We start from the raw sequence: 24,333 nt of genomic DNA on the forward strand, positions 1-24,333 counted from the left end.
AACGGAGATACTTCCTGTGCGACTTCAGGATAGGGATGTGAAAGTACGCATCCTGCAAGTCGAGCGACACCATCCAGTCTTCTTCCAGCAGAGCCTGAAGAACCTGAGCAAGGGTGAGCATCTTGAATTTCTCCTGTTTTAGATAAAAATTCAAGATCCTGAGATCCAAAATTGGACGAAGCCTGCCATCCTTCTTGGGGATCAGAAAATACCGGGAGTAGCATCCCTGACCTTTTTCCTGCTCCGGGACCACCTCTATCGCACCCTTCCTCAACAGAGTTTGAACTTCCTCCTGTAGGAGTAGCAGATGTTCCTCTGAGCAATATCCCTGGCAAGGAGGGTAATTGGGAGGGAATTCCCGAAAGGGAAGGGCATACCCATTTCCTACGAGATTGAGAACCCAAAGATCTGATGTAACCGATTCCCAATCCCGTAGAAAGTGAGTAAGCCGACCCCCCACCGGACCCACATGATCCTGGATGGCGGATCTAGGGCTGCTTTTCTGTGGCTGGGGGTTGGAGGAGGTGGAGGAGGAAGAGGCCTGACGCCCTCGAGGACGCGCCCTTTGCCTTCCCCTGTACGACTTATACAAGGTGTTTTGCTGCTGCTGCTGCTGTTGATGATGCTGCTGCTGACCTTGTCTAAATGTACGAAAGGAAGAGCGACCAAAGCCTCTGAATTTCCTGGCCGTAGAACCTCTTACTTGCAGACCAAGAGATCTAGCAGTCGCCCTGCAGTCCTTAAACCTCTCTAAGGCCGAATCTGCCTTTTTGCCAAAGAGTCCTTCTCCATCAAAAGGCAGATCTAACAAAGCAGACTGCACATCAGCAGAAAAATCAGAGGATTTTAACCAAGCTGAACGCCTAGTGCCAACAGCAGTGCCCATGATCCTTGCCACAGAATCTGCAGTATCAAGGCAGCTCTGAATAACCTGACGAGCTGCCGCCTGAGTGTCAGATAAAACTTCCTCAAAGTCACCTCTGCAGTCTTCAGGAACCTTTGGGATCAACGAACGTACAGAGTCCATAAGAGCATGGATATATCTTCCCATAAGGCAAGTGGCATTTGTTGATTTTAACGCCATACTCGCGGAAGAGAAAGTCTTTTTGGCCACTTGATCCTGCTGTTTAGCTTCCTTGTCACCAGGAACTTGGGGAAAAGCACCAACTGACTTTTTGGAACATGCAGCTTGGATCACCAAACTTTCAGGAGAAGGGTGTGTCGACAAAAAGGCAGGGTCCTCAGGAGCCACTCTATACCTCCGAGCCACACCTTTCGAGACTGCAGGAGCAGAAAGGGGCTTCTTCCACACCTCCATAATGGGATCAGTCAAAGCATCATTAAAAGGGAGCAAGGGCTCCACTGCCGAGCTCGGAGAATGAAGAACCTCAGTAAGCAGATTCGATTTAAACTCAACAGAAGGCAATTTAAAACCTAAAAGTCCCGCTGCTTTTTTCATCACCACGTGATATGGCTGAACATCTTTAGATGGCACAACAGAGCCTGATGGCAAGACCCACTCTGGAGAAAACTCAAGTCCACTAGCCTCTGCTAGATCCTCGAAATAATTTTCATCCAGCTCACCTTCTTCCAAGTCAGAATGAGACTCACAATACCTCTGCTCCTCCAGTAGACGTTGAGCCTCCCTTCTAAATCTCTGCTTAACACGGAGTGCAGCCGGATCCACTGCCGACTCCGATGGCGCCGGAACTGACGTCGGAATCGAACCCGAAGGCTTAGAAGGATGTTCCAAAGATTTGCTTGGAGCGGGCGACGCCGGTGCTGGAGTAGTTGACTTCGGACGAGCCGGCGTCGACATCGGCGTCGACCTCAGTGGAGCCTGGTACTGCCACAGCGGGGTCGGAGCCGGCAAAAACGGCATGAAAGGTGCCGGGGCGTATGAATGAGGCACCCCCAAATTAAATGCCATTGGACCCATAGGACCCGAAAGCGCTCCAGAGGGGTACCAAGACTTAGAGAAAACATCATATATAGCGTTAAGAAACGCCGAAGGATCCTGACCTGGAGCCGGAAAAGGTGGATGCTCAGGTCGACCTCGAGGTAGATTCGAATCTGTCTCAACAACAGGAGTCGAACCCTCAACCTCCACAGGAACCTCCTCTTCCTCTTCCTGCGCCGGAGACGGAGTCGGATCGGGTGCCGGAGTCGGTGAATGTACTGGCGACTCTGAAGGCGAAGCCTCGCCCTCCTGATCCGAAACCTCCTGAGGAGGAATTACCTTGGATCTAATCTTCTTGGGTGATCTCGATCTCGAGCCAGACTTATCACCTGAATGACGTCGGGACTCATGTCTCCTCTTCTTGTGCTTCCTTCGCGACCTCGAAGTATGATCCGAGGAAGACCTCGAAGCCGACGCCTCCCGAGACCTCGACCTCGACTTCTTCGAATGGGACTTCGAAGATTTTCTTTCTTTATCGGCCTTCAGCTTAGCCACAAGAAGCTTAGACTCCCTTTCTGGCAGGGCCTTTGGATTCATTTTTTGACACGACGAACACCCATCCACGTCGTGGTCGGAGCTCAAACACCAAATACAGTCCTGGTGCGGGTCCGTAACGGACATCATTTTTCCACATTCCCTGCAGGGCTTAAAACCCGTCTTCTTTGTCGCCATAATAACGAACAAAGTGACAAGAGAACTGGAAATAACGAAGAAATACAGATACAGAGTAACCAGAAGCTACAGAGTATCCCAAAAACCGTTAGCGTCGACGACGCGGAAAAAAGGGAACTGATGTCATCACGCCGGCGTGGGCCTATTGTAGGCGTCGGTGACGTCAGCGGAGTCGCGTGCGATGCCGTGTCTCTATGACCTTCAAGTCCACGTCGGCGCGAGGCTACAAAAAGAATTTCCGAATGTTGCTGACGCAAGGGGATATTCACAAGGTGAGGAATCCACACGGCAGATGTATCTATCAGAAACTGGCTGTTACCCAGTTGTTGCTGATGTACTTTATGCCCCAGCATGATTTAGGGTTAAGGCAGATATGCTACTGATAATGCTAACACCAAATGAGGAGCCTCAGGTTTTTATGCAAATGTGACGCATACTGATAAAATGCCTAATGTGTTTCAAAGCCCAAGGGTTTTCATGCCTACTGTTTTGCTAAGGGAGTGTGCCTAATGTTCACAGGTTCCTGCCCACTCTGATCTAGGCTAATGTGCTGATGCGAAGTTCATTATACTACCCGTGGGGATGGACTGATTACACTTATTATTGCTTATGGACTTCTAAGTATTCTTGGACTGGTGATGGTTCAGGCAGCGGCCCGATTGGCCCTGACTTGTAAATAGTCCCACTGTGAATTGCTACCCAGTGCCAGCTGGCACGGTAGACCTGTACCTGTGATTGCATTTTAATGTGTTTTACTTAATACACAAGTTATTTTTCATGCAACCTGGTGTGGAGTCTCTTTTTGTAGTGTGCCTAGTGTGTTGCTTGTGAGTGGCTGCGCAGATGCTTTACACAATGCTCCTGGTTTAGCCTACCCGCTCCGCACCACGCATTTCTAACAGCCCCGCTCTCAGAGGACAGAAGCAATGCCTGCTTTGGGAAGACGTGTTATCACCTGGGAAGACTGGTAAATTAGTATTCCAAGACAGGGAGCTTCAAAGAGCCCACGGTCTTTGGTATGCAAATCTGCCTGTCTGCCCTCAGAGGGGAGGGTAGGTCAATCACCCTGTTCGGGACCCATTTGGCGCCAGGACAGGTGGGAAAATTAGCTATGCAGGAGGCGTGTTGCACTGCCAGGCTGGACATACCTCTGAGGTGACCAAGACTGATGTGAACGCAAATTTAGAAATTCCACCATCTTGTGTGTAGTGGAATTAGAAATTCTGGGACAGGGTGATGCCCCCTCCTGAAAGGAACTGATTATCTAGGGGGTGTAGTAAGCCCAGGTGTAAATCGCCAATTGGCTACTACCCCTCACTCCCCTAAAGTGAGTATTTAGGGATCCCCTGATACTAGGACTTAAGATTTCTACAGAGAAAAGAAGTGGCTTAATGCCAACCCTGCTGGCCTGCCTGCCTGCAGTATCCGACCCTCGTGGAGAAACTGATTAGTCCTGCCACTGTGCAGACCTCAAGAAACCTGGATGGCTACCAGTACATCACCAATTGCCAATGGAACTTTCTTGTAGTAGAGGAGCTACTCCCTTGCAGCCACAGGCACCAAAGAATAAAGATCCGGTACACAAACCTGCTGCCTAAGGGGACTACCGACGTAGCAGCCGCCCAGGAAGAGGTAGCAGTGCTCCCACAGGCCAGAAATGTCCTCCATCCAAGTTTGGGGATGCCACATCTGGGCATACCCTTCCCACTTAGAGCGACATATGAATGTTTGCATTGTCCAGCATTCCATCCATCAATTGTTTCTTTTAAATGTGTTGCCCTAAGTGGGAAGGGTATGCCCAGACATGGGCCCCGTGCTCACTACACCACTGTATTCAAGCTAGCCTGGCTGATGAAGGGTGATGCCCTGAAACTGGTCCCAGGATTCTTGTTTCTGGTCCAGGGAGGACCTGGCTTGGCAGTTCGGGTTGTACTGTTCCTACAAGGAACAGGGTCAAGACTGATTTGCATTTGGCTGGGTTCTAACTGGGGTGGGTGTGGTGAGCAAAAGTATGATAGATTCAACTTAGATCCTTGTGATTCTTTTGCATATTTCGCCCTAAGAGGGAAGGGTATGCCCAGATGTGTGTCCAGTGTTCACTACACCACTGGATTCAAAGTAGCCTGGCTGATGAAGGGCAATGTACTGAAACCGGTCCAGGGAGGATCTGGCTTGGCAATTCAGGCTGGACTGTGCCCACAAGTGACAGGGTCATGACTGATTCGCATATGGCTGGGTCCAAACTGGGGTGAGCAAATGAATGACAGATTTCACTCAGATCCTTGTGACTGGGGGTGAATGTTTGCATTGTCCAGCATCCCGTCCATCAATTGTTTCTTTTGCCTTTTAGAAAGTTGCCATTTTTCTGCCCTAACCCAATATGGCTTTCTGACAGTGACTTGAGTCACATGCCTGTGAGAGGCTCTACTTGTGTGGGATGTGAATTTCTTCCAGACATGGGGACAAAGTGGAATTAGCTGTGGACAGGATGGCTCATTCTGTTAGGATGACTGGAGGAGCTGCACAAAACCCTACTTACAATTTAAAAGGCATTGCCTGCAGTACACACAAATGAAGCTGATACCAGCCCTTAGTCACCCTAGACAGCAATGAGCCAAACCCAGGAAGGACAGGGAACTGGTGAGAACTAGTTTGGTAGTGAGCCTGGGGTTGGCCCCCACGCAAAAACTGCCATTCGGGATAAAAAGTGGCGCACTCAGACCCCATTTCAGATCACGCCTGAACCTGTGTAAAATTCAGATCAAGGACTGTCATGCTGTTAGAAGGTCTGTCTGTCTGAGGAAAGAAGACTGGACCTGATCCCTTACACTTCAGGCCACCACAGTGGCTCCAGGGGCTGGCTGACTAGCCTCACGAGTGAGCTATAGGAACACAACAAGCTTCCAGAGGCCTCCCTGCAACTGCCCAGCTGATCAGCACCAACTGGATCTGCTTAAGCCCTGCTGCTGGCTCTGCCTGGAGTGAGTACTGATCTGGAAGAGGTGCTAGACCCTTGGTTGGCATCAGAATGTACTCCTCCTGAAGTAAGGGTGAACATCCTGAAATGTAGGGCTCCTCGTGACCACGGATGGGTCCATTTGTGGCAATACTCTGCAAACAATGATGACTGCCAACGTGAAAGTTCCAGTGAGTCATGCACTTCGCACCGGACAGGAACCGTCCACGACGATCCACAACCGCCCAGCAACGACTGCATATTCGCACTACAGTGACAACTGTCCATGACGCTCAACCTGCTCTTTGTGCTGAAAGCCTCTCCTTCACAGACTCCTCCAAAGAAAATGGAACTCTATGCACTTGACTTGAGAAGATAACTTCAGTGGGACTAAACGCATTCCTGTATCCCACCAGCGTTTCATTGTGGTCGGCCTGAATGTGTGACTTTCCCCCGTCTAGGACAACCAGAAAACCATAAGTGGCGTTTTCTGCTTCTTGGCACTATTTTTCACACAAAAAAGTAAAATCACTATCTCCGGTTCTACTGATTGCAATTTTGATGTTATGATATCATTTTATTTCTTAAAATGTACTTTAATTTTCTAAATTGGACTGAAATGATTCTTTTGTTGTGTTTTTACTTTATTACTCTTTGAATGCTACAGTGATACTTTGTTCATACCTCTAAGTTAAGCCTCACTGCTTTTGTGTCAAGCTACCAGAGGCTTAAGCACAAGTTAATTTAGTGACTTTTCGTGGATCCACCTGACAAGGATTGTGGTTATTATTTGGGTGGGGAACCCACCCCTCACAACTAATAACCCAATTTCTTATAGGAGGTAAGATGGCCTTACTTTGATGCAAGATCTAATAACTACTGCTGCATAAGGTTTCCCATTAAAATAAACAGACCATCCTTCAGAGCACACTACTTTATAACAACAACCTGCAGCACTGCTGGCTCTGAATGCAGTCCCATTCAGCAACAAACTGCTCTACAGACACAATGGGTTCTGAATAATCTAAAGGTGAAAACCTAAAAAAACAACTGGAAGAAACCGGTTTGGGAAGGAGACGGATCCACAAGCCTGCATGTCTTAAAACATGGCAAAATGCAATTTTCCACATGGATGCTCTCTGCACTGCTAATCCACTGTTGCAAAATCAGACTGTGTCATTACTAGTTTTTTTTTTTTTAGGAGTAGTGCTTTGTACAGAGCTTCTCTGTCGGCAAAGGCGGATGATCCCGTTTTTTAGGTGTCAATTTTTTGCGTTATTATCTTTGCCTAGATTCGCTTTGCTAAAACACTGAGGAAAAAACTGACGTAATAGATTTCACCGCCGAGTTTATTTATTTGAATCACTGGCACATGCTCCTTCTCAGCAACCTTAGGTTAAGTGACAGAATTCTTCTTTGAGACTACAGTTAAATAGGTGAGGAAGACTCATGTTTGCAGTATGATTATACGCATTTACCACTGCACGTCTCGAGATCCTAATGTTCAAAAATATGGGGAAAGGTGGAGCTCTGGGAAGAGGTGTGCCAGAATACTCTGGTAAACGTACTTAATTTGTACAAAAGGCAGATGATGGAGTATGAGGCAACCCTTGTGAGATTAAAAAACAATCCCCAGGGGATATTGCAAAGTAGTGCGAGGGTTTAAACTCTTGGACTGAGTGAACAATAAGTGCAGGTGGTTTAATTTTAAGCTCAAACTCGACCAAGAACAAAAGGTACTGATACCAATGATGAACATTTTTCTTTTAAGCTTTCAACCCTCTCACACACATTTTTCTTAGGTTTGTAATGAAGAACCGATCGTTCAAAGAAAGGCCAATTCAATAGCACCTTCCTCTCTTATTTGACACCAAGAACAGCTAGATGTCTACGTAGCGGGACTCAGGAATGAGTTCAACTTAACCTCCTATTGAAGGGATGTGGCACTGGGCCAATTGACCTTCTGGTGGATCTGTTTGGGAAGCATGATCAATCCATGAGTACTCTAGGAATGTTCAGCAGGAGTACTCCACAGTGGTCCTGATCATGTTGGTTTTCTTATATGGCTGCACTCTAAATCTTGTGACTGGGTGCTTTTCCAAGAAAGTACGGCTGAGCACATGCATGCAGAGGGCTTTCCTCCTTAATGACTAGATACAGGCTTGTAACAGAGAAGGTGGCCATCAAACAGTCTTATTTTTGTTTTTTATTTAGTAGTACAGGTAGAAGCACAAATAAATATAAACTGTCACTGCTAAGAAATGCCTAAGTAGGTACAGTAAGTAGCAAAGCGAAGGCGCCCTGTCATGCATTCTTTACAATAAATGTGATAGGTGCAGTGCAGTCATGAAGTCTATGGTCTCCTATGGAAGCAGATCTCTCTTTGATATAAAGAGGGATTTCATCATCAACGGCACTGCAGGACTCCCGCACAAGAAGGACAGGAACTCACCTAATAGAAACTTCTCATGCAAGACGAACATACATGTTGTTGATCAGATGCCAGGAAGAAACTGCTGCACCATACGCAATGCTTGAATTTGTTATTCAGTTTGGGAGTCATATTTATGACCGAAGTAACGAAATCGAATTTAAAAAAAAAAAAATGAAAAAAAAACCCTTTGTCAGGAGAGTGAAACCATAAAATCGATCAAAAAGATGGAGGGATCAGAGAAACCATTTCCCTTTGTTGAGTCCAAAACATGGGGAAAAAAACACAACAGCTCTGCAGAGACATTTGGAAACACAATTAGGGGGAGAATTCTAAGGGCAAGGAATAGAATTCTGGCACTGAGTCCATCTGGAAAAAAATTAAAGTGACAGCATCTAAATCTTTCGGTCCTTCACTTAAGAACTGAAACAAAAACAATGGAAGAACTCTATTTTCTCTCGCTCCCTGCCATCCAATTCTATTCCCTACCGTTGTCAACAGTCAGCGCTCCTAATTTCCTACAATTCCCTAGATCTGGTACTCCTACTTCGTTCTGTGCAATCTCAACAACCAGTGCTCATACATCACTCCTTACAGCTCATGCACAATGAGTATTCCTATTTTATTCCCCACCACAGACAGCACTCTTAAACTACAACTGCATCTCCCCCATGAAGAACAGTTCTCCATTAAAAACTACCCACCGCCACACACAAACAATAAGCACTGATACACCATTCCTTGTCAGTCAGTCCTCGTGGTGCGGGTGTTTTTTATGACACTTATCTGTTGAGATACCTCAAATGACTCCGCTGCTACAAAGGCATCATGTAGTCCGGTCCATCCTAGCAGAAGCCTTAAGCCAACATCCATGGGATGCATATTCAGGTCTCCTCCTAGTATTAGCACATCCGCTCCCTTCGAAGTGTGGCTGAAACAGAAGAACAACATTCAGTACCAGCAAAAGAAGGCACAGTCATACACTTGCATACATTGGCAGTACTCTTACAGCAGCCGTCAGTTAGAAGTATCACGCTGTGCCCCAGAATCGACACTTCTACACCATGTCATAGGCAACGCCAACTCACCATTCCCCAAAAGTAGCACTGACGTGGCCAAAACTGCCTTCTCTTGTGCATATGCTGCGAGTTCTGACACTGACATCAGCTTTCTCACTACCACAGCAAAAAACTACAGCTGATGTGCCTGAGTCTTTATATCATCAGCGAGACCTTTTTAAAAATGCACCAGAATCTCTAACAAAGAACACTTTACCATCATACCTATACCCAGAAAATCCCTCAGAACATCAATCAAATCTTACTCTTAAATGTCACACGAGCACAGACTTCAACAACACCACAAACGCCTTAGCTACACTATACCAGCACAGTTACTGCTCTTGTAACTCCTACAAATAATGTTGTATCACCTTTTACAATCATTAGGAACTAACCATAAGCTACAAGCAGCATGCCAACACGACGTATAAAGCCTGCCTACTTGCACCACCTCCTCAATCCAGAGAACCTATCCCATTTCCTGCAGCCTGAATACCTACATCATCCACAACAGTCAGTGGTCCTATGCTCCACCATGCAGCTTGCGCTCCTGCAACAATTCATAACGATTATCCATTTCACCGTATGCTTTCAAAGGCTGTACGCCTATGGCACAAACTCTTATAATACAATCTACTATTCCACTACAGTTGACCCTCTATTGGCAGTACAACTTGCATACCTCTCCCACAACGTACGCATGTTAATTATCACTTTCTGAGCTAACCCACTGCAGTGTTGCAGTCACTCCCACAGAAAGCCCACTTATAAGTCAGCCAGTTAAAATGTCAGGGCTTGCACTTGTCACGGCTAACATCCTTAATTAACATCATGTTATTTTAAGTACACCCTGGCCATAGAAAGAGATTCTTGAGTTAAGACACACATAACTAAGAGACATACAGTGATGGGTTAGCTTTGAGGTCCTGTTCACAAGTGTTCAGAGTTGCTCAGGAATATCAGGAATATAGTTTATCTGAAGGAAACGTATAGAATGCTCATCATACAGACCAGACCGCTAGACCATTAAATATTGGGTCAGACTACTACACATACCTACTAAAGAAGCCCTGATCTTAAAGCAGATGATATCTGGAATTACACCACACTTAGACTGGCTTTCAGCAGAAGCCTAGTGGTGCTCTTGACTTAAGAGCTCTGTTCTTTCTATTATGTTTGAACTTTGCATTGCACATAACTGTTTGCTAGAATTTCGGTACTTTCAAATGTCCATAAAGGTTTTAAAAATGAAAAAATAAAATCAATAAATAACTAAAATAAAAAATACTCTTACAGCATATGACCAACCTGAACTCAGACACCTTTGTTGGAGTCAACAGTCTTGCTGTCTGTGACAGCCAGGCATCTTACAACATCCCCTTACAGTTTCTTGTAGTTTTTTTCAGGTGAAAAAATAAGACGTTGAGATTAATTTAGCGAGTTATCTTGATTGGAACAATCCGAGGGACCTTTTTATTTTATTTATTTTTTACCAGTTTTGCAAAAAATCGCAGAGCATTTTTTGTCACTATTTCTACGTAAAGTTTATCTGGAGTAAACCCGTACTTATCGCCATCCCTAGCCCATGTTTTAAACGTTGTCCTTCCCCAAATTGTGTATCTAATTCTATCATTAATCTATCTTTAATAATAACCCAAAGATCACACCATATCCTACCCTACAAATTAATATTGTCCTAACTCTGGTCTAAAGCGTTACTCTGGGCTAGTCCCTGGTCCAAGTGCATCACTTCAGCCAGTTCTTTTACCAATAAACACTCACGTACACATTGCATTATGAAGGGCTCCAATGTGCACAAATGAGGCAATGCCTTGACCCTGTGGGGAGATGGTCTGTATAGCCCTGGGCAAGTCCCAGTGCCACATAGGGACTTGGTATGTGGAAACCTTATGCAGCCCGAAGATCTGCACAAGTTGATGTATGCTGTGTGCTCACTTTATGAACTGTGCCAGCTCCCAGGCCTGTAGAACTCTGTGAGGAAGGTAGGTGTCCTTCTCGCGGCTGTACTCTGCATGCAGCTAGGAGAGGATAAAAAAGTTACATGAGGGTGCAAAATATATACTGTCTAAGGAAGCAAAATTCAGTATGGCAGTCAACCGCAGTCTACAAGCTACAAATACATGTGTATGCAAGCAAGCTCAGCACAGGCAGCACTAGTGCAACAGTATAATTTTCATGACACATGGATGAAGCACTGCAAGCTTCCCTTACCCACACAGGATGCAAAGGAAGTGCTACTAGAATGCCTACACAAAACATGTCTGCAGACGCACATATGTAAGACTAATAATAAGAACAAGACAGGTGCCATACAGAATAAATCATAGCAGTGGCAGAGAAATAGATCTGCTATGCGTGGTGAAACAAGCAGAACTGTACCAAGGGAGGGCTGCAGTTTGCAATTTTCCTGATCTGTTCAGGAGAGAGGAAAACATGCCTCTTAAGATCAAGCATTGTGTTCAGGTCAGAGAGACACCGGTCACATTGTAGCATGTGTGGTTGGGTCTGGAGATTATATAGGTTGGGTCTGCCAGACTAAAGAGTTAAAGGCCAAAAAAAGGGTTGAGGGATTAGGAGTGATCATCAAGACCATTTGGCTGTCTTGAATTCAAGAGCCAACCCTTGATCTAAATACTCAGTCAATCAGCCTGCAAAAATCAACAGCAACAGTGGGGAAATTAAATAAAGAGGCTCTCGTTAAAAGTAAGGCGGAATAGGTGAGATATTTACCACACATTGTAAATATCATTCATACACAGCTCATAATTCCGATCCCTGTGCAAACGTGTTTGCACGGGGGTCGGAATTTAGCACTGAACTTGTAATCAGGCCAGAAGTTCCAGGTGGCGTGGTACAGCAAATAATCAATGTAGCAACTTGAAAACAGACAGTGTTGCCAGTAATTAGGTAAAATAGTTTATTAAGCATTAATTTGGTGCCTGCCGAGTGTATGCTGATAAAGTATGCTGTCCTGCCTCTGTTCCAAGAGTGCACCCCTCTCCAGGAAAGATGGCCAAGACCCAGAGGCAGTGCTGAAGTATTTATGGTATGCAACCACTTCACAATGGAATATTTTAAGAACAAGGATTACCGCAGTTTGATACGCCGGGTGCTGATTTGCAGCCATAAATGGCAGATACAGATTGAGTAATAATAAGGGACAGACCAATTCCAAACTGTTACATTTTACGCTCATTTTCTGAATGCATGAAAGTGCCTATGCTATGGGCCTATAATAGCAATGTTGGCCATTTAAGAAGCGGTATAAGAAGCAAACAGATCAGCAACAGGTAATCCACATAATTGATCACTACAGGACATAAGCCTTAGCAAAGTTTACCCAGCTCCTTCCTCAACAAGCATTTGCAATGCAATAGGTCTCGCATTAGGAAAGTTTGAGCTATTGGTCTTGTAAATGACACATTTTTTATTTATGTGTTGGTTTTGAAAATAGCGAAATTAATAGCTTTGTCATTTACAATGCCAATACTTTTATCTTTTGCAAATGTGACACCTATTGCATTTGTAATGCAACATGTTTTGTATTTACGTGACTTAGATGTATTGATATTACAAATAACAATGGCTTTGAATTTTTTTAAATAATTAATACTTAAATAAAAGTTATTGTAATTTATAATGGCAATAGCTTAAACTTTTGTAAATAACTTTTGTGAAGATTATGTTCAGTGTATTTTATTGTGACGAAAATCCAAGAACAGAAGTGAAATAATAACATATTTTTGTGACATTTGTAATAAAGCTTGAAACATTGAGAGAAAATATTTGAACCAGTTATTGTTGAATGGTTGCACAGATTGATACTATGGTGGCGCTGAGTGATGTTGTAGTGGCGACGAGTGATGCTGTGGCGTTCAGTGATGCTGTGGTAGCGCATAGTGATGTTGTGGTGCCCCTGAGTGATGCTGTGGTGGTGCGATAGATAGCTAGAGGGAGGGCAAAAGATAGAGTGAGGGCGATAGAGTGAGGGCGAAAGATAGATAGATCGAGTGAGGGCGAAAGATAGATAGAGTGAGGGCGAAAGATAGATAGATAGATAGATAGCGTGAGGGTGAAAGATAGATAGATAGAGTGAGGCCGATAGATACAGTGAGGGCGATAGATATATAGAGTGAGGGCGATAGATAGAGTGAGGGCGATAGAGGCAGGGCGATAGATAGAGTGAGGGCGATAGATAGAGTGAGGGCGATAGATAGAGTGAGGGCGATAGATAGATAGAGTGAGGGCGATAGATAGATGTGTGTGTGTGTGTGTGGGTGTGGTTGTGGTTGTGGTTGTGTGGGTGTGGTTGTGTGGGTGTGGTGGTGTGTGGTTGGGTGTGTGTATTGTTGTGTATGTGGTTGTATGTGTGGTTTGGTGTGGTTGGGTGTGGTTTTCTGTGTGGTTCTGTGTGTGGTTATGCGTGGGGTGATGTGTGGGGTGATGCGTGGGGTGATGTGTGTTTGTGTGTGGGGTGATGTTTGTGTGTGTGGTTGTGTGCGTTTGTGTGGTTGTGTGTGTTTGTGTGGTTGTATGTATGTGTGTGCACGGTTACAGAAGGATGTATGTGGAAGAGAGCGTTTCCACAGCAAAAGTTTGCTGTGGAACGGATTGTCATCTGGGTATATATGAGATACTTAAAACCAATGCATAAAGAGGTTAGCCATACTAGGGGCACAAGTGCTGCCCATGGAAGTGCCCATGATTTGCCAATATAATTGGCCATCATAAGAGAAGAAGTTTTCTCTCATCGCCAAATTGGCACATCTCATCACAAAGGAAGTAGGCGTCTGATCACTGCGTGGATTCTCTTCTAGCAGATCTTGAATGGTTCGGAGAGTGTCTTCTGTTGGGATGTTTGTATACAATGACTCAACATCAAATGAGGCCATTAGATGTATCTGAGGATCAAACTCAAAGGTGGTAAGAAAAGATAGAAGGTGTTTAGTATCTTGTAAATATGACGGCATCTTGGCCACCAAAGGTCGGAGGAACCAATCAACAAACTGTGATAGCGGTTCCAAGATAGATCCAATCCCGGATACCATTGGCCTACCCGGAGGGGGCCGAGTTGGTTTGTGTATCTTCGGCAATATATAAAAAGCCGATGTTTTGGGATGGGTTGGTCTCAAAAATTCAGCTTTACTCATGTTATTCAGTCGTTCAATGCAGAAAAAGAGAGAGCACTCAAACCCTTCTTTAACATGAGTAAAGCAGAAGAACAATGTGCTTATGCATTGGGAACAGATTCGTCGATTGTTATTAAACAAGCCGACAAAGGTGGAGCCACTGTTGTGATGGATGCTACATCGTATCATACGGAGTGTCTGCAACAACTTCAAAATACTAAGTATTACAAACCCATCATGCGTGACCCCACCTCCAGACTACAGACCACTATTCACACGATGGTCAAGGAAGCTTTACAATCTGGATGGATTACTAAAAATGAAACTGAATTTTTGAGATGTCGACCCGTGAGCTTAGCGTTACAAGGAGGTAAGCACTGTTTGGTGCCGAGTCTGTTTGGTTCACACGGCTGCGAAGGGACGTTATAGACTGCGTGAGAATTAGAATGATGGGGCGTATAAGGCAACGCTGCATCGATATTTAGAACGTTTTGAAGTGCTCGGTGTGCACTATTTACTATTGTTGGGGCGTGTTAAGATGTGACTATTCACATTTAAGACATTTTATGAACAAAAGAACATTTAACATTTTATCTGTTTAGTATTTGAGGCAATATGTAACACTACGTTGTTACATGTAAGAATAGGATGCCGCACAAACATGATGAGAGAAAATGTGATGAGGTAGTAGTGTGCAAAGGTGTCTGCAGTAAGCTTTGATGAAGGCTAGAGCTTATACAAGTGATTTTGATTTCATTAGATTAACAACCTAGTGTGACACTCGACTAATGGTTGAAGATGACACTTACATGTTGACTTAGGTAAGAATAAAATACCTTAACATTGCCTGAATCATTAGGTATTGGGTATTTACTTACATGGGTGTAACAATTACTAAGTTGTGGCGTGCTTGTTTTTTGTTTTACAAAGCCCCCTGACTGATCTTGTTGCTCAAATTTAATGCGTGACAGCCAAGGAATAGAGGCCTAAGTATCAAGTTTTTTATTTATATAATTTTCACTGCGTAGCAGAGTGACTATGTTTTGATCCTGATGAATGCCTGGAACTTCTTGTCAAAATGGCAGAAACATGTTGATCGATACAGAGGGTATACATCCATAACCCTACGATCACTCTAATTTTTAATCACTACCATTTAGTATGGAAGAATAAAGTTAGTACCACTAAATAGGTAGTTTTTAATACACACACATTTTTGATTTATTTTGATTCACTTTGCCCTCTGCCCCTCCTTACCGTTTACGAGTTGGTAGAACCAACCAGGGCTTCGCACTCCTGCTCCTTCCATCTTGGGTAAAGTTGTAGCCCACACAGGGTACACCCAATGATGAAGAATGTCACCCTCGGGTGAGTGAGGGTTTTCGTCCACAACGATGTTGTGCCCCCTTACTGTTCTACCCACAACTTGTTTTCAGCTTCATTAACCTTTTTAGCTACCCTATAATTTGTGTGAGATTAACCACTTGGTGATGTCATCACCTTCCTCAAATTTAGGGACAATCCCTTTGGGGATTTTAGGATCAGAATTCTCTTCTCTATCCTTATTTGTATTATAGCTGCCACCATTGATGGGTGCTAAACCCATCTCGTTCCTTTCTTTTTCTAGAGCCAGGAGTCTGGACTCTAGGTCTATTTCTTTGGACAGCTTTGCTAAAAAGCTGTCCTCTTCACTGGGGTGCCCCCAATGTCTTCTATGGGACCTAGCCCACCTGTGTGAGGCCTAGGATCCCAGTGATTGATTCTTGGAGTAAAGGGTATGGGGGTCCTCTCCTCTCAACAGATGACTGGGGGGGTGGGGGGACGGGATTATCCTCCTTCTTTGACACCTCTCCCTCTTCTGACTGGTCATCACCATGCTCAGAGGGGTGGCCTTTAGCATAGTCAGCCAGGAGCTCCTGGGGCCCTTGTTTGGTCAGATGCAGGCCCATTGTTATATTTTTAATTTTGCATGAGGACCTCAATTCCTTAAAAGACAAGCGTAAGTAAGGTGTGAGGTTGAGCTCCTCAACCAGGTCCATAGTGTTTTCTTCACTAACAGCTGGGCTTTGCTGAGACATTCTAACCTGACAGTTCTAACCCTCTACACTTGACTATAGTGACTTCTATTTTTCTAGAATTCTAATGTGACTTTAAGCAAGGCCCTGACAAGACTTTTAGTATTTTGGAAAACCAATTTCAGAATTCTAAAGGCAATTTGAAGAGTTCTGTTGTGTGATCAGATGGTAACCAAGTAGTCCAACAAATGCAAGTTTGTATCTCACCGCTGATCCATCAAGCCCGGCCTGTGCCTGAGTGATCAAGACCACGAGGACGTCCCCCCGGTGACTGGGACCCGAAGTCCAGTGCCCAAAGACCCTCCTCGACGAACCAGACGACACCTGCAGCCTCAGAACCAGGGACCCCTCCAACCGCGACCAGCTGAGGGTAAGATTTCCCGTCGCCAAAAGACACCCCTGCACCCGGCGCCCTGCGGCTCCCTGTGCCTTCCTTTAGGGTACCCACCTCTTCTCCAAAATCCCAACTTACCTCTCAAAGTGATGGTCGCATCTGAAGAATCTCCGTCCAGGATCTGCAGCCTTTGTCCACTTTTTAACTTTCCCATTGGATAACATTGAGCGCCCGACGGCTCAAAAGCACCCTGCACCCAGCCACCCGAGTGCCGCTGGAAGTGCAACTACTACTCTACTCTACTTCCTCACTTGCCCTGAGTAAGTGACCAGGAGCTCAGTTCCCACAGCCGCGTGGCCTGCTTGCTTGCAGCCACCAACCAAAGGCCCCCTACCATCCATTGGATTGCACTGGGCCTACTCTTTCTGCACCCGGCTGCCCCTGTGTCGCTGAGGGTGTAACAACTGTACCTTTCCGACCCTGGAGACCCCAGAGTCTATACCCAGAACCTTAACTCTACCAGTCGAGTACTTACCTAAAAGCCGATAACTCACTTACCTTCCATAGGTTAACATTGAATGGTTTTCACTTGAAATCTCTTATGAGTGTGGAGTTTTGAAACTTTAAAATATTCATCTAAAATCAGCCAAATAAAGAATTCCGACTTACTCACCTGTGCTCAGGAGAGAAGCCAGTACTGTACCTTTTAGCATCTTTTAACATGATGTTGTTGTTTAAAGAAATATCCATGTTTTTATGCGAATGCGGTATCACAGCGTACTATTTACTTGCCGCGGAAACCAGTACTAAAGGTCTGAACCTGCAAGGTTGTTTTCCCATTTCATGATGCTTATAAAAAATCTTTAATGAAAATAAATTCATAACCAATAAACCTTGAATAGATAAACTTTATGTGCTTAGAAAAGTGCCTTTTTTAATAATAGAATTAAGTCAGAAAAAAGGAACGAAGGAGCAGTGATGACATGTATATTTTTTTAAGTAGCAATATTTTAAAAGCTTCTTCAATCTAAACCGTAATTCTAATTTTGTTTGAAATAAGTAGACCCAATTCACCAAAAAAAAGGTAGCAAGTCTAAATATCAGACATGCCGAGAATCTTGAGGACACAACTCAAGAATGGGGAGTGGGCCCAGACAATGCTCGACAGCGCAGAAGAAGTCACCATAGCTCGCAAGATCTTGAAGGATCATCTGGAGACAGTGGATTTGAATGAATGCATTCAAGTTAAAACTGCCGACTCCAGGGTTAGTGTACCCCATAAGTTATATGAAATAACACTCCGGATGGAGGGGGACACAATTAGGAAAATAAAAGCACTCTTTTGGGAGAAGTTATCGAAGGGTTATGACATTCTTCTAGCTGAACAAGACTGGCCACCTGAATTTGTCAGGGAGTGCCCACATGGCGAAGAGATAATCATGCCAGCCTTCTCTAATCACATTCCAATTCATAAAAAATACACCTATGCCAGAAAATGGGCTGTAGCCCAGGCTCCAGCATTATACAAAAATCACGTAGGATGGGATGAGGACTCTCCTCATCATAAAATCCAGTTAAAAAATCAGCCTACTGCACAGAGGCAGTATCCAGTTAAGCAAGAAGCTAAAAACAGGTCAGGGAGATATTAGATCAACTTGAATACAAAGGAGTGATTGAAACATGCACCTCATCTGTGAACAATCCTTTTTTTCCTGTCTCCAAACCAGACAATTCATATTGTCTAGTTTTGGACTACAGACATTTAAACACTTGTTGCAAAACTTTTGCAGTACAAAATGCACATAGTGCAGCATTGATGAATAACATCGTGCGGAAAAAATATAAAACAACATTAGATATTTCTAACATTTTCTTCTGTCAAAACATTGCACCAGAAAGTAGGTACTGGACCGCTTTCTCAATAATGGGGACACAGCGACAATTTTGCTGTCTCCCCCAGGGATTCAAGAATAGTCCAGGTTTATTTTCAGTCAGAGTAACAGAGTTACTACAAACGTACGATGATGAGGCATTGTCTTATGTCGATGACATCTATCTTACAGACGGCGATTTGGCCATGCACTTGAAAAGAGTGAACACCCTAATACTTGGGTTCGCTTCTGAAGGGTACAAATTCAATTTTTAAGAAATCACAAATTACCCACCTCAACGTCTTATTTTTAGGATACGAACTTTCAAGTGAAGGCAAAAGCCTGGCAGCCAACTTTTTACAGAACTGTGCACTGCTCCAACCTCCAAAAACGCTGAAAAACTTAGTCAATTCTAGGTTTCCTGAATTTCAGAAGAACATATGTTCTAAATTATGCAGAAAGGGTTAAACCTCTCTACAAACTAATAAAGCCTGATTTCAAATCAACTAATTGGACTCAAAAACACACAGAAATTTTGCGTTCAGTGCAAACAGACATGTAAGCAAAAACACAATTACAGACACGCGACAACGTAGGCAACCTTGTGATCCGAATCATCCCAGGGAAATGCGGATTCACATACCTAACCTTTAATGAAGGCGAAAAGGTACCAATAGCTTACAAATCACACTTGTACACACAGGCTGAAATGAAATTCACTTCAACAGAAAAGATTCTGACAGCGGTTCAAACTGAAGTAGCAAGAGAGAGAGCTCTTGCGCAGGGTAAACGCATAATGATCGTTACATCTGTACCTGCCTTAAAGGCAGTAACAAAAGCGAGCATTCCAAATGCTAGGGCCTTACATCCTAGATGGATACAATGGGTTAATTCTCTTGCTGCAACAGACGTTGAATACGTTTTGACCCCTACTTAAAGACACAAGAATTTCTACAATACGAACACGAATGTCCTCTGCCAACCAAGATTCTGCCTCTAGAACATTATGGTTGTATAATTTATACAGACGGATCAGCACAGCCCGCAATTGGGGGTAAACAAGCCTATAGTGCTGCGGGCGCAATTGTTAAAGGTCACTGGTGCAAAGGTAAATTTAGACCAATGGTCACTAAAACTCAATCACTTGGAGAGTGTATAGTTCAGCGAGCTGAACTAAAGGCTTGAAAATACCGATCGCGAATTCCCCACACTCATAGTGTGCGATTCGTATTACTGCGTCCAGTCTTACAATGAATATCTGCAGAACTGGGTTCAAAACGGTTTCAAAGACGCAAGAGGTAGCACAATCAAGCATAAAATGCTTTGGGAACAAGTAGTTCTATTACAAAAAGAACTACAAAAGACTCACGTGATCCATACACTGAGTCATCAGAGTGATGGCGTTCAAGTTGCAAGGAATTCATTGGCTGATGAAGCCGCGAAGGCAGCTGTGCAAACGGCTTCTGTAGCTGCAATCACTCGTTCAAAAACGAAAATAGACCGCAACATAATACAAGCTGTCACTGCTACAGTAAAAGACAGTGGTAAAATAATTGCAAAAGGCTTTCCAGTAAAGTACTCATATAGAACTGATACAAATAATGTTACTTTTGTTCGAATCCCTGGAGTGGGGGATATGGCAATCCCAAACATGGAACATAGGTTAGGAATAATCTTAGCAGCACATGAAGGGCTCACCTCTGCACACGCAGGAGTTTCCGCCACATTATCATTATTAAAACAGAGATATTGGTGGCCGCGCATGAGGAAACAAACTAGAAACTATGTTCTAGAATGTGAAATCTGCCAAAAAATGAAAGTTTCTACAGTGAAACGACCTGCGCAGACGCCCCTTCTAATTTCAGATAAATCATTAGCGTGTGTTTACCTGGACCACTGTGGTCCCTTACAAAGAGATGGCAACTATAAATATATCAGGGTCACAATGGATTCCTGCACAAGATTCATTTGGATGTGGCCTCAGCGCTCGGCTGACGCCCGAACTGTTATAAAAGATTTGCGAGTCTTTATCGGCACATACGCAATCGGCACGCTGCATTCTGACCAGGGTCCTGCGTTTAGCTCTAGAGCTTACAAGGTGGCCATGGCTAGTTTGGGCGTTGCATTGCGGTACTCAAGTCCATTCCATCCTGAGGGAAATGCGGTAGTGGAAAGAAAAAAACGTGACATAAAGCAATCTATAACAGCTAGGGTATTAGGTTCGGGTGACGGGTGGGTCAAACATCTAAGTGTCCAACGTAGTCTCAATAATCTGCCAAGAAATTCTCTGGGTGGAATCACTCCATATGAATTACTATTTGGGACTAGAATGATCATCCAGGATCTTGATCGTCAAACTTCAGTAGTGGAACAAAAACTCTTTGATATCAAAGACCGTTTGGCTGTTTTACAGGACTTAAATGAAACAAGATATAGTCTGAGCTACACAACACAAAAGCCAACGACCACTGAAGAGAAACTACCCGTCACAGCAAGGCCTGTCTGGATTCCAAAGATTGGGGATCTAGTCAGAGAAAAGATCGCGGATAAGAAGGAATTTGGGCCTTCTTACAGAAAACCAGTACCTGTGCTAGCAATCCACGGATCAAGAACAGTGTTACTGCCGCCCCTTGCTGGAAGAAAGGAGAACAGGTCTGTATCCATCGACCTGGTAAAACCACATCATGTGGCTGATAATAAGTAGTAGGCCCAGTGGACTCCCGAGATGTAGCAGACGACCAAATCTTTCTAGAATACAAGAGGCACAAACTGAAAGACTTATCACCTTTGATAAACCTGCAGTAAGAAAAGAAGGACTATGCAACAAAGCAATGGAACTGGTGCCTCTTGAAACCCAAACAGCTTTTCAAGAAAGTCCTGTCTACAATGATATAGCCTCTGACTATACAAATATGACAAAGGAAGAAGCAGCTACAACGATTTCAAACAATCCTGATGCAATTCCAACAATTGACAGAACTGCGTCTGGCTATTTCATCAACTTTGATACATTTTAAGAGGATCCCAGTGAACCTGGAACTACGCCAGCTAATAAACCTTTCAAAGAAAAAATAACAGAACTTGAAAAAACGTACCTGGTTTCACCATGGGTTGAATTTTGGATTGTGTTAGGTGTACTTTTTCTCCTACTTTGGCTCATTCTTGTTTTAAGTTTGGGAAAGATGATAGATGGAAAATACAGTACAATGGACACAGCAAGTAAGAACATCAACTTGCTCCTGAAACCTCACAAATCATCTCATTGTGAGCGAAGTGACCTGTCATCAGTGAACATCACAGCCATTCCTATACCTGGTGGTATAGCATGGGACACAACTGATTATGACATTTATGGCCCGGTGGAACTGTTGAAGATTCCACACCAGTTTAAAGTTTCTTTGAGTGACTTTGTCTCACCCAGCACGTTTTCTGATGATTGGGACTTTGAAACTGTTAATAACATGATGACAGATTTAGAAATGTCAGCTAAATTCACAAAACATGAATACTTAAAAGGTTCATCAGATTATGAACAAATGTATTGTTTTAATCATTATGGTCACCATTATTTGCACAAATCGGCAAACCCTAGAATTTTTTTTACTTATAATCAATGGGAACATTGTCCAACACCACCAAAAGGCAGTTCAAAAACATTTTATGAAAAGTTTCCGTACTTCTCAGGTTTGAATGTCACAAATCCAGAAACGTTTTATTTAAAAAATGTGAATAAGACATGAATTAAAAACATGCTGACCAATACTAAACAATTTTATTCTGCAAACTTTCATGCCCAGCTGTCTACATTAGGTTTTAACTTTTGGAAAGACAACATTGAGACAAAAACTGTCTAGGGCACAAAAGACTGGCAGGTGCAAGGTTTAGAAGACTTATTCAGAGCCTGCGTTATCCCTGAACAAATAATGTTTTTAAATAACACTGTTCAACAAACATCTTGGTTTGGCTTGGCTAAGATAAAAGATTTAAACAAACCGTTCATACCTAAGCCCACAACTGACAGTAATAGCACTGCAGATGAGGAGGTAGACGTAAAACAGATTTTACAACAGAACAGAACTAATCCTGATTGGAAAAAATGGTTATTCTGGCCCACAGACACGAATAACTGTCAAGAGAGATTCCTGAACAAAACACAAGGGTTCAAAGTAACTAGGCCAGATCCAAGATATTCCCAGAGACAACATCCAGGGATAGTTACAACATACAGTATAGGAAAACTATGCTTGAGGGGCTACAGAAATCCACACTTCCAGAAATTAAACAACACTGAACTTTACTTAAAGAAGGCGTTGATTTATGAGACTTCCTACTTGGACCTCGTAAACCACGTCAAAAACGTTTCATATACGCCGGTATATACTCTGCTTACAATGAAGCATGGAAAGTCACGCAAATGGAAACTGCAGAAAGAATACGAGAAATTGATTGTATTAATTTAGAGAAAGCTCTCTCTGTAGTGGACAATGGGTTAACGACTCTGTCCTCCAGAATTTATTCTTTGGACAGCATTGTATCCTCTGCCATTGACATAATAGAGCAGGACTTGCTAATGTTACAACATGGCCAGTCTCAATTATGTTCTATAATGCTGCTAGGCTGGACATTACAAAATCTCGGTTCAGGCTACGTGCCATGGCATCTAATCAACACCACATCATTGTTTAATGACTTTAACCTTACAGATAAACAAATCTCTTTGGCACAAAGAGGAGCAGACTATACAGTGGTGAGCATAGAAAAACTGGGAAGATTACCATTAACTGTTTGAGAAACCAGTCGTGGAATGGATAATACATGGCACCATCACGATACCAGTGACGATTTTCCAGTTTCAGTATTGCTTATAACATATACCAGCGGGCCTGTATGAAAGGTTGGGTAAAGAGTACATTAAGTTGACGTGGAATTTACCATACACATACAAATGTTGGAGTGGGAGAAAGGAGGTATTTCTTAGTGGGAAAAATTGTAAGAACTCGCTAAGCGGTACACTTTTATGTCAAGGTATTAATTTACACAGAGCCTGCAAGGGTTCTTCGAATAACTCTTCTTGCCACCTGCACTGTTCTCCAGCAGCAGTGATAGACCCAGTTTTTAGGCAGCTATCCAATGGTGGCTACATAATGTTGAGTGATCATAGCTGTTGTGGAATGATGCCAGGTATAGCCTATCTCGTTACTGTGTCAGCCAGGGTCACTTGTTGTATGCAAGTATTGTTTCCTAAAAGCAAGACAGACGGGGAATTGCTGTTATGGCCTTCACTGAATATCTCTTCTATACGAATAGATACTTTAAGCAGAATGATAGCCATTCTTTTGCAAAAACCTGTGCCACTGACCTTGTCCAGAGAAACTTATGATCTGCAAGTCGTAAGGACTTCTGCGGAGATACATGTCCTATTATCAACGAACTGCCCAGTACATTTCGCAGAAATGTTAGGTCGTATCTTAAACATGTCTGATACCAGTGGTATTGTACATGTATTTAAGACAGTTTTTTCGGGACTGTTAGCACCCTTTCAAGCAGTCCTAGGCATTTTTCCAAATTTTGTGCACTCTTTGTTCGGCGGTCTGCCTCCTGTTTTGGGACTCGTAGCAGGAATTCTATTTTTGTTTCTTCTGCTCCGATATGGCAAGCCCTGTCACCAACGATACCCAGACTACCATGGAGAATGCTCTCCTAGCCATGCTGTACCGTGACAGAATTACACAGATTCTTGGCTTGGCTCGTTTAAGAGATCTGAACCCAACATGAATTCTCTTGTTCAGATCAATCGGGCAAGATTTCATCTTACCTGTTCTA

The 24,333-nt window shown here is 43.6% G+C and overlaps 1 protein-coding gene across 2 annotated transcripts in view; it reads right to left on the minus strand.

The window, feature by feature from the left end:
• SMPD2 (sphingomyelin phosphodiesterase 2) overlaps positions 1-24,333 on the minus strand; it is a 114,410-nt gene that overhangs the window by 21,827 nt on the left and 68,250 nt on the right. For both annotated transcript variants that reach the window (XM_086923249.1, XM_086923248.1), the window contains exons 7-8: positions 11,037-11,119; positions 8,818-8,950 (exon numbers count right to left, since the gene is read on the minus strand). In XM_086923249.1, the coding sequence (XP_086779375.1) occupies positions 8,818-8,950; positions 11,037-11,119 (216 nt within the window). The remainder of the gene's footprint in view (positions 1-8,817; positions 8,951-11,036; positions 11,120-24,333) is intronic.

Source organism: Lissotriton vulgaris, chromosome 5, assembly GCF_964263255.1.
Source record: "Lissotriton vulgaris chromosome 5, aLisVul1.2, whole genome shotgun sequence".
In the NCBI taxonomy this organism is placed as follows: domain Eukaryota; kingdom Metazoa; phylum Chordata; class Amphibia; order Caudata; family Salamandridae; genus Lissotriton; species Lissotriton vulgaris.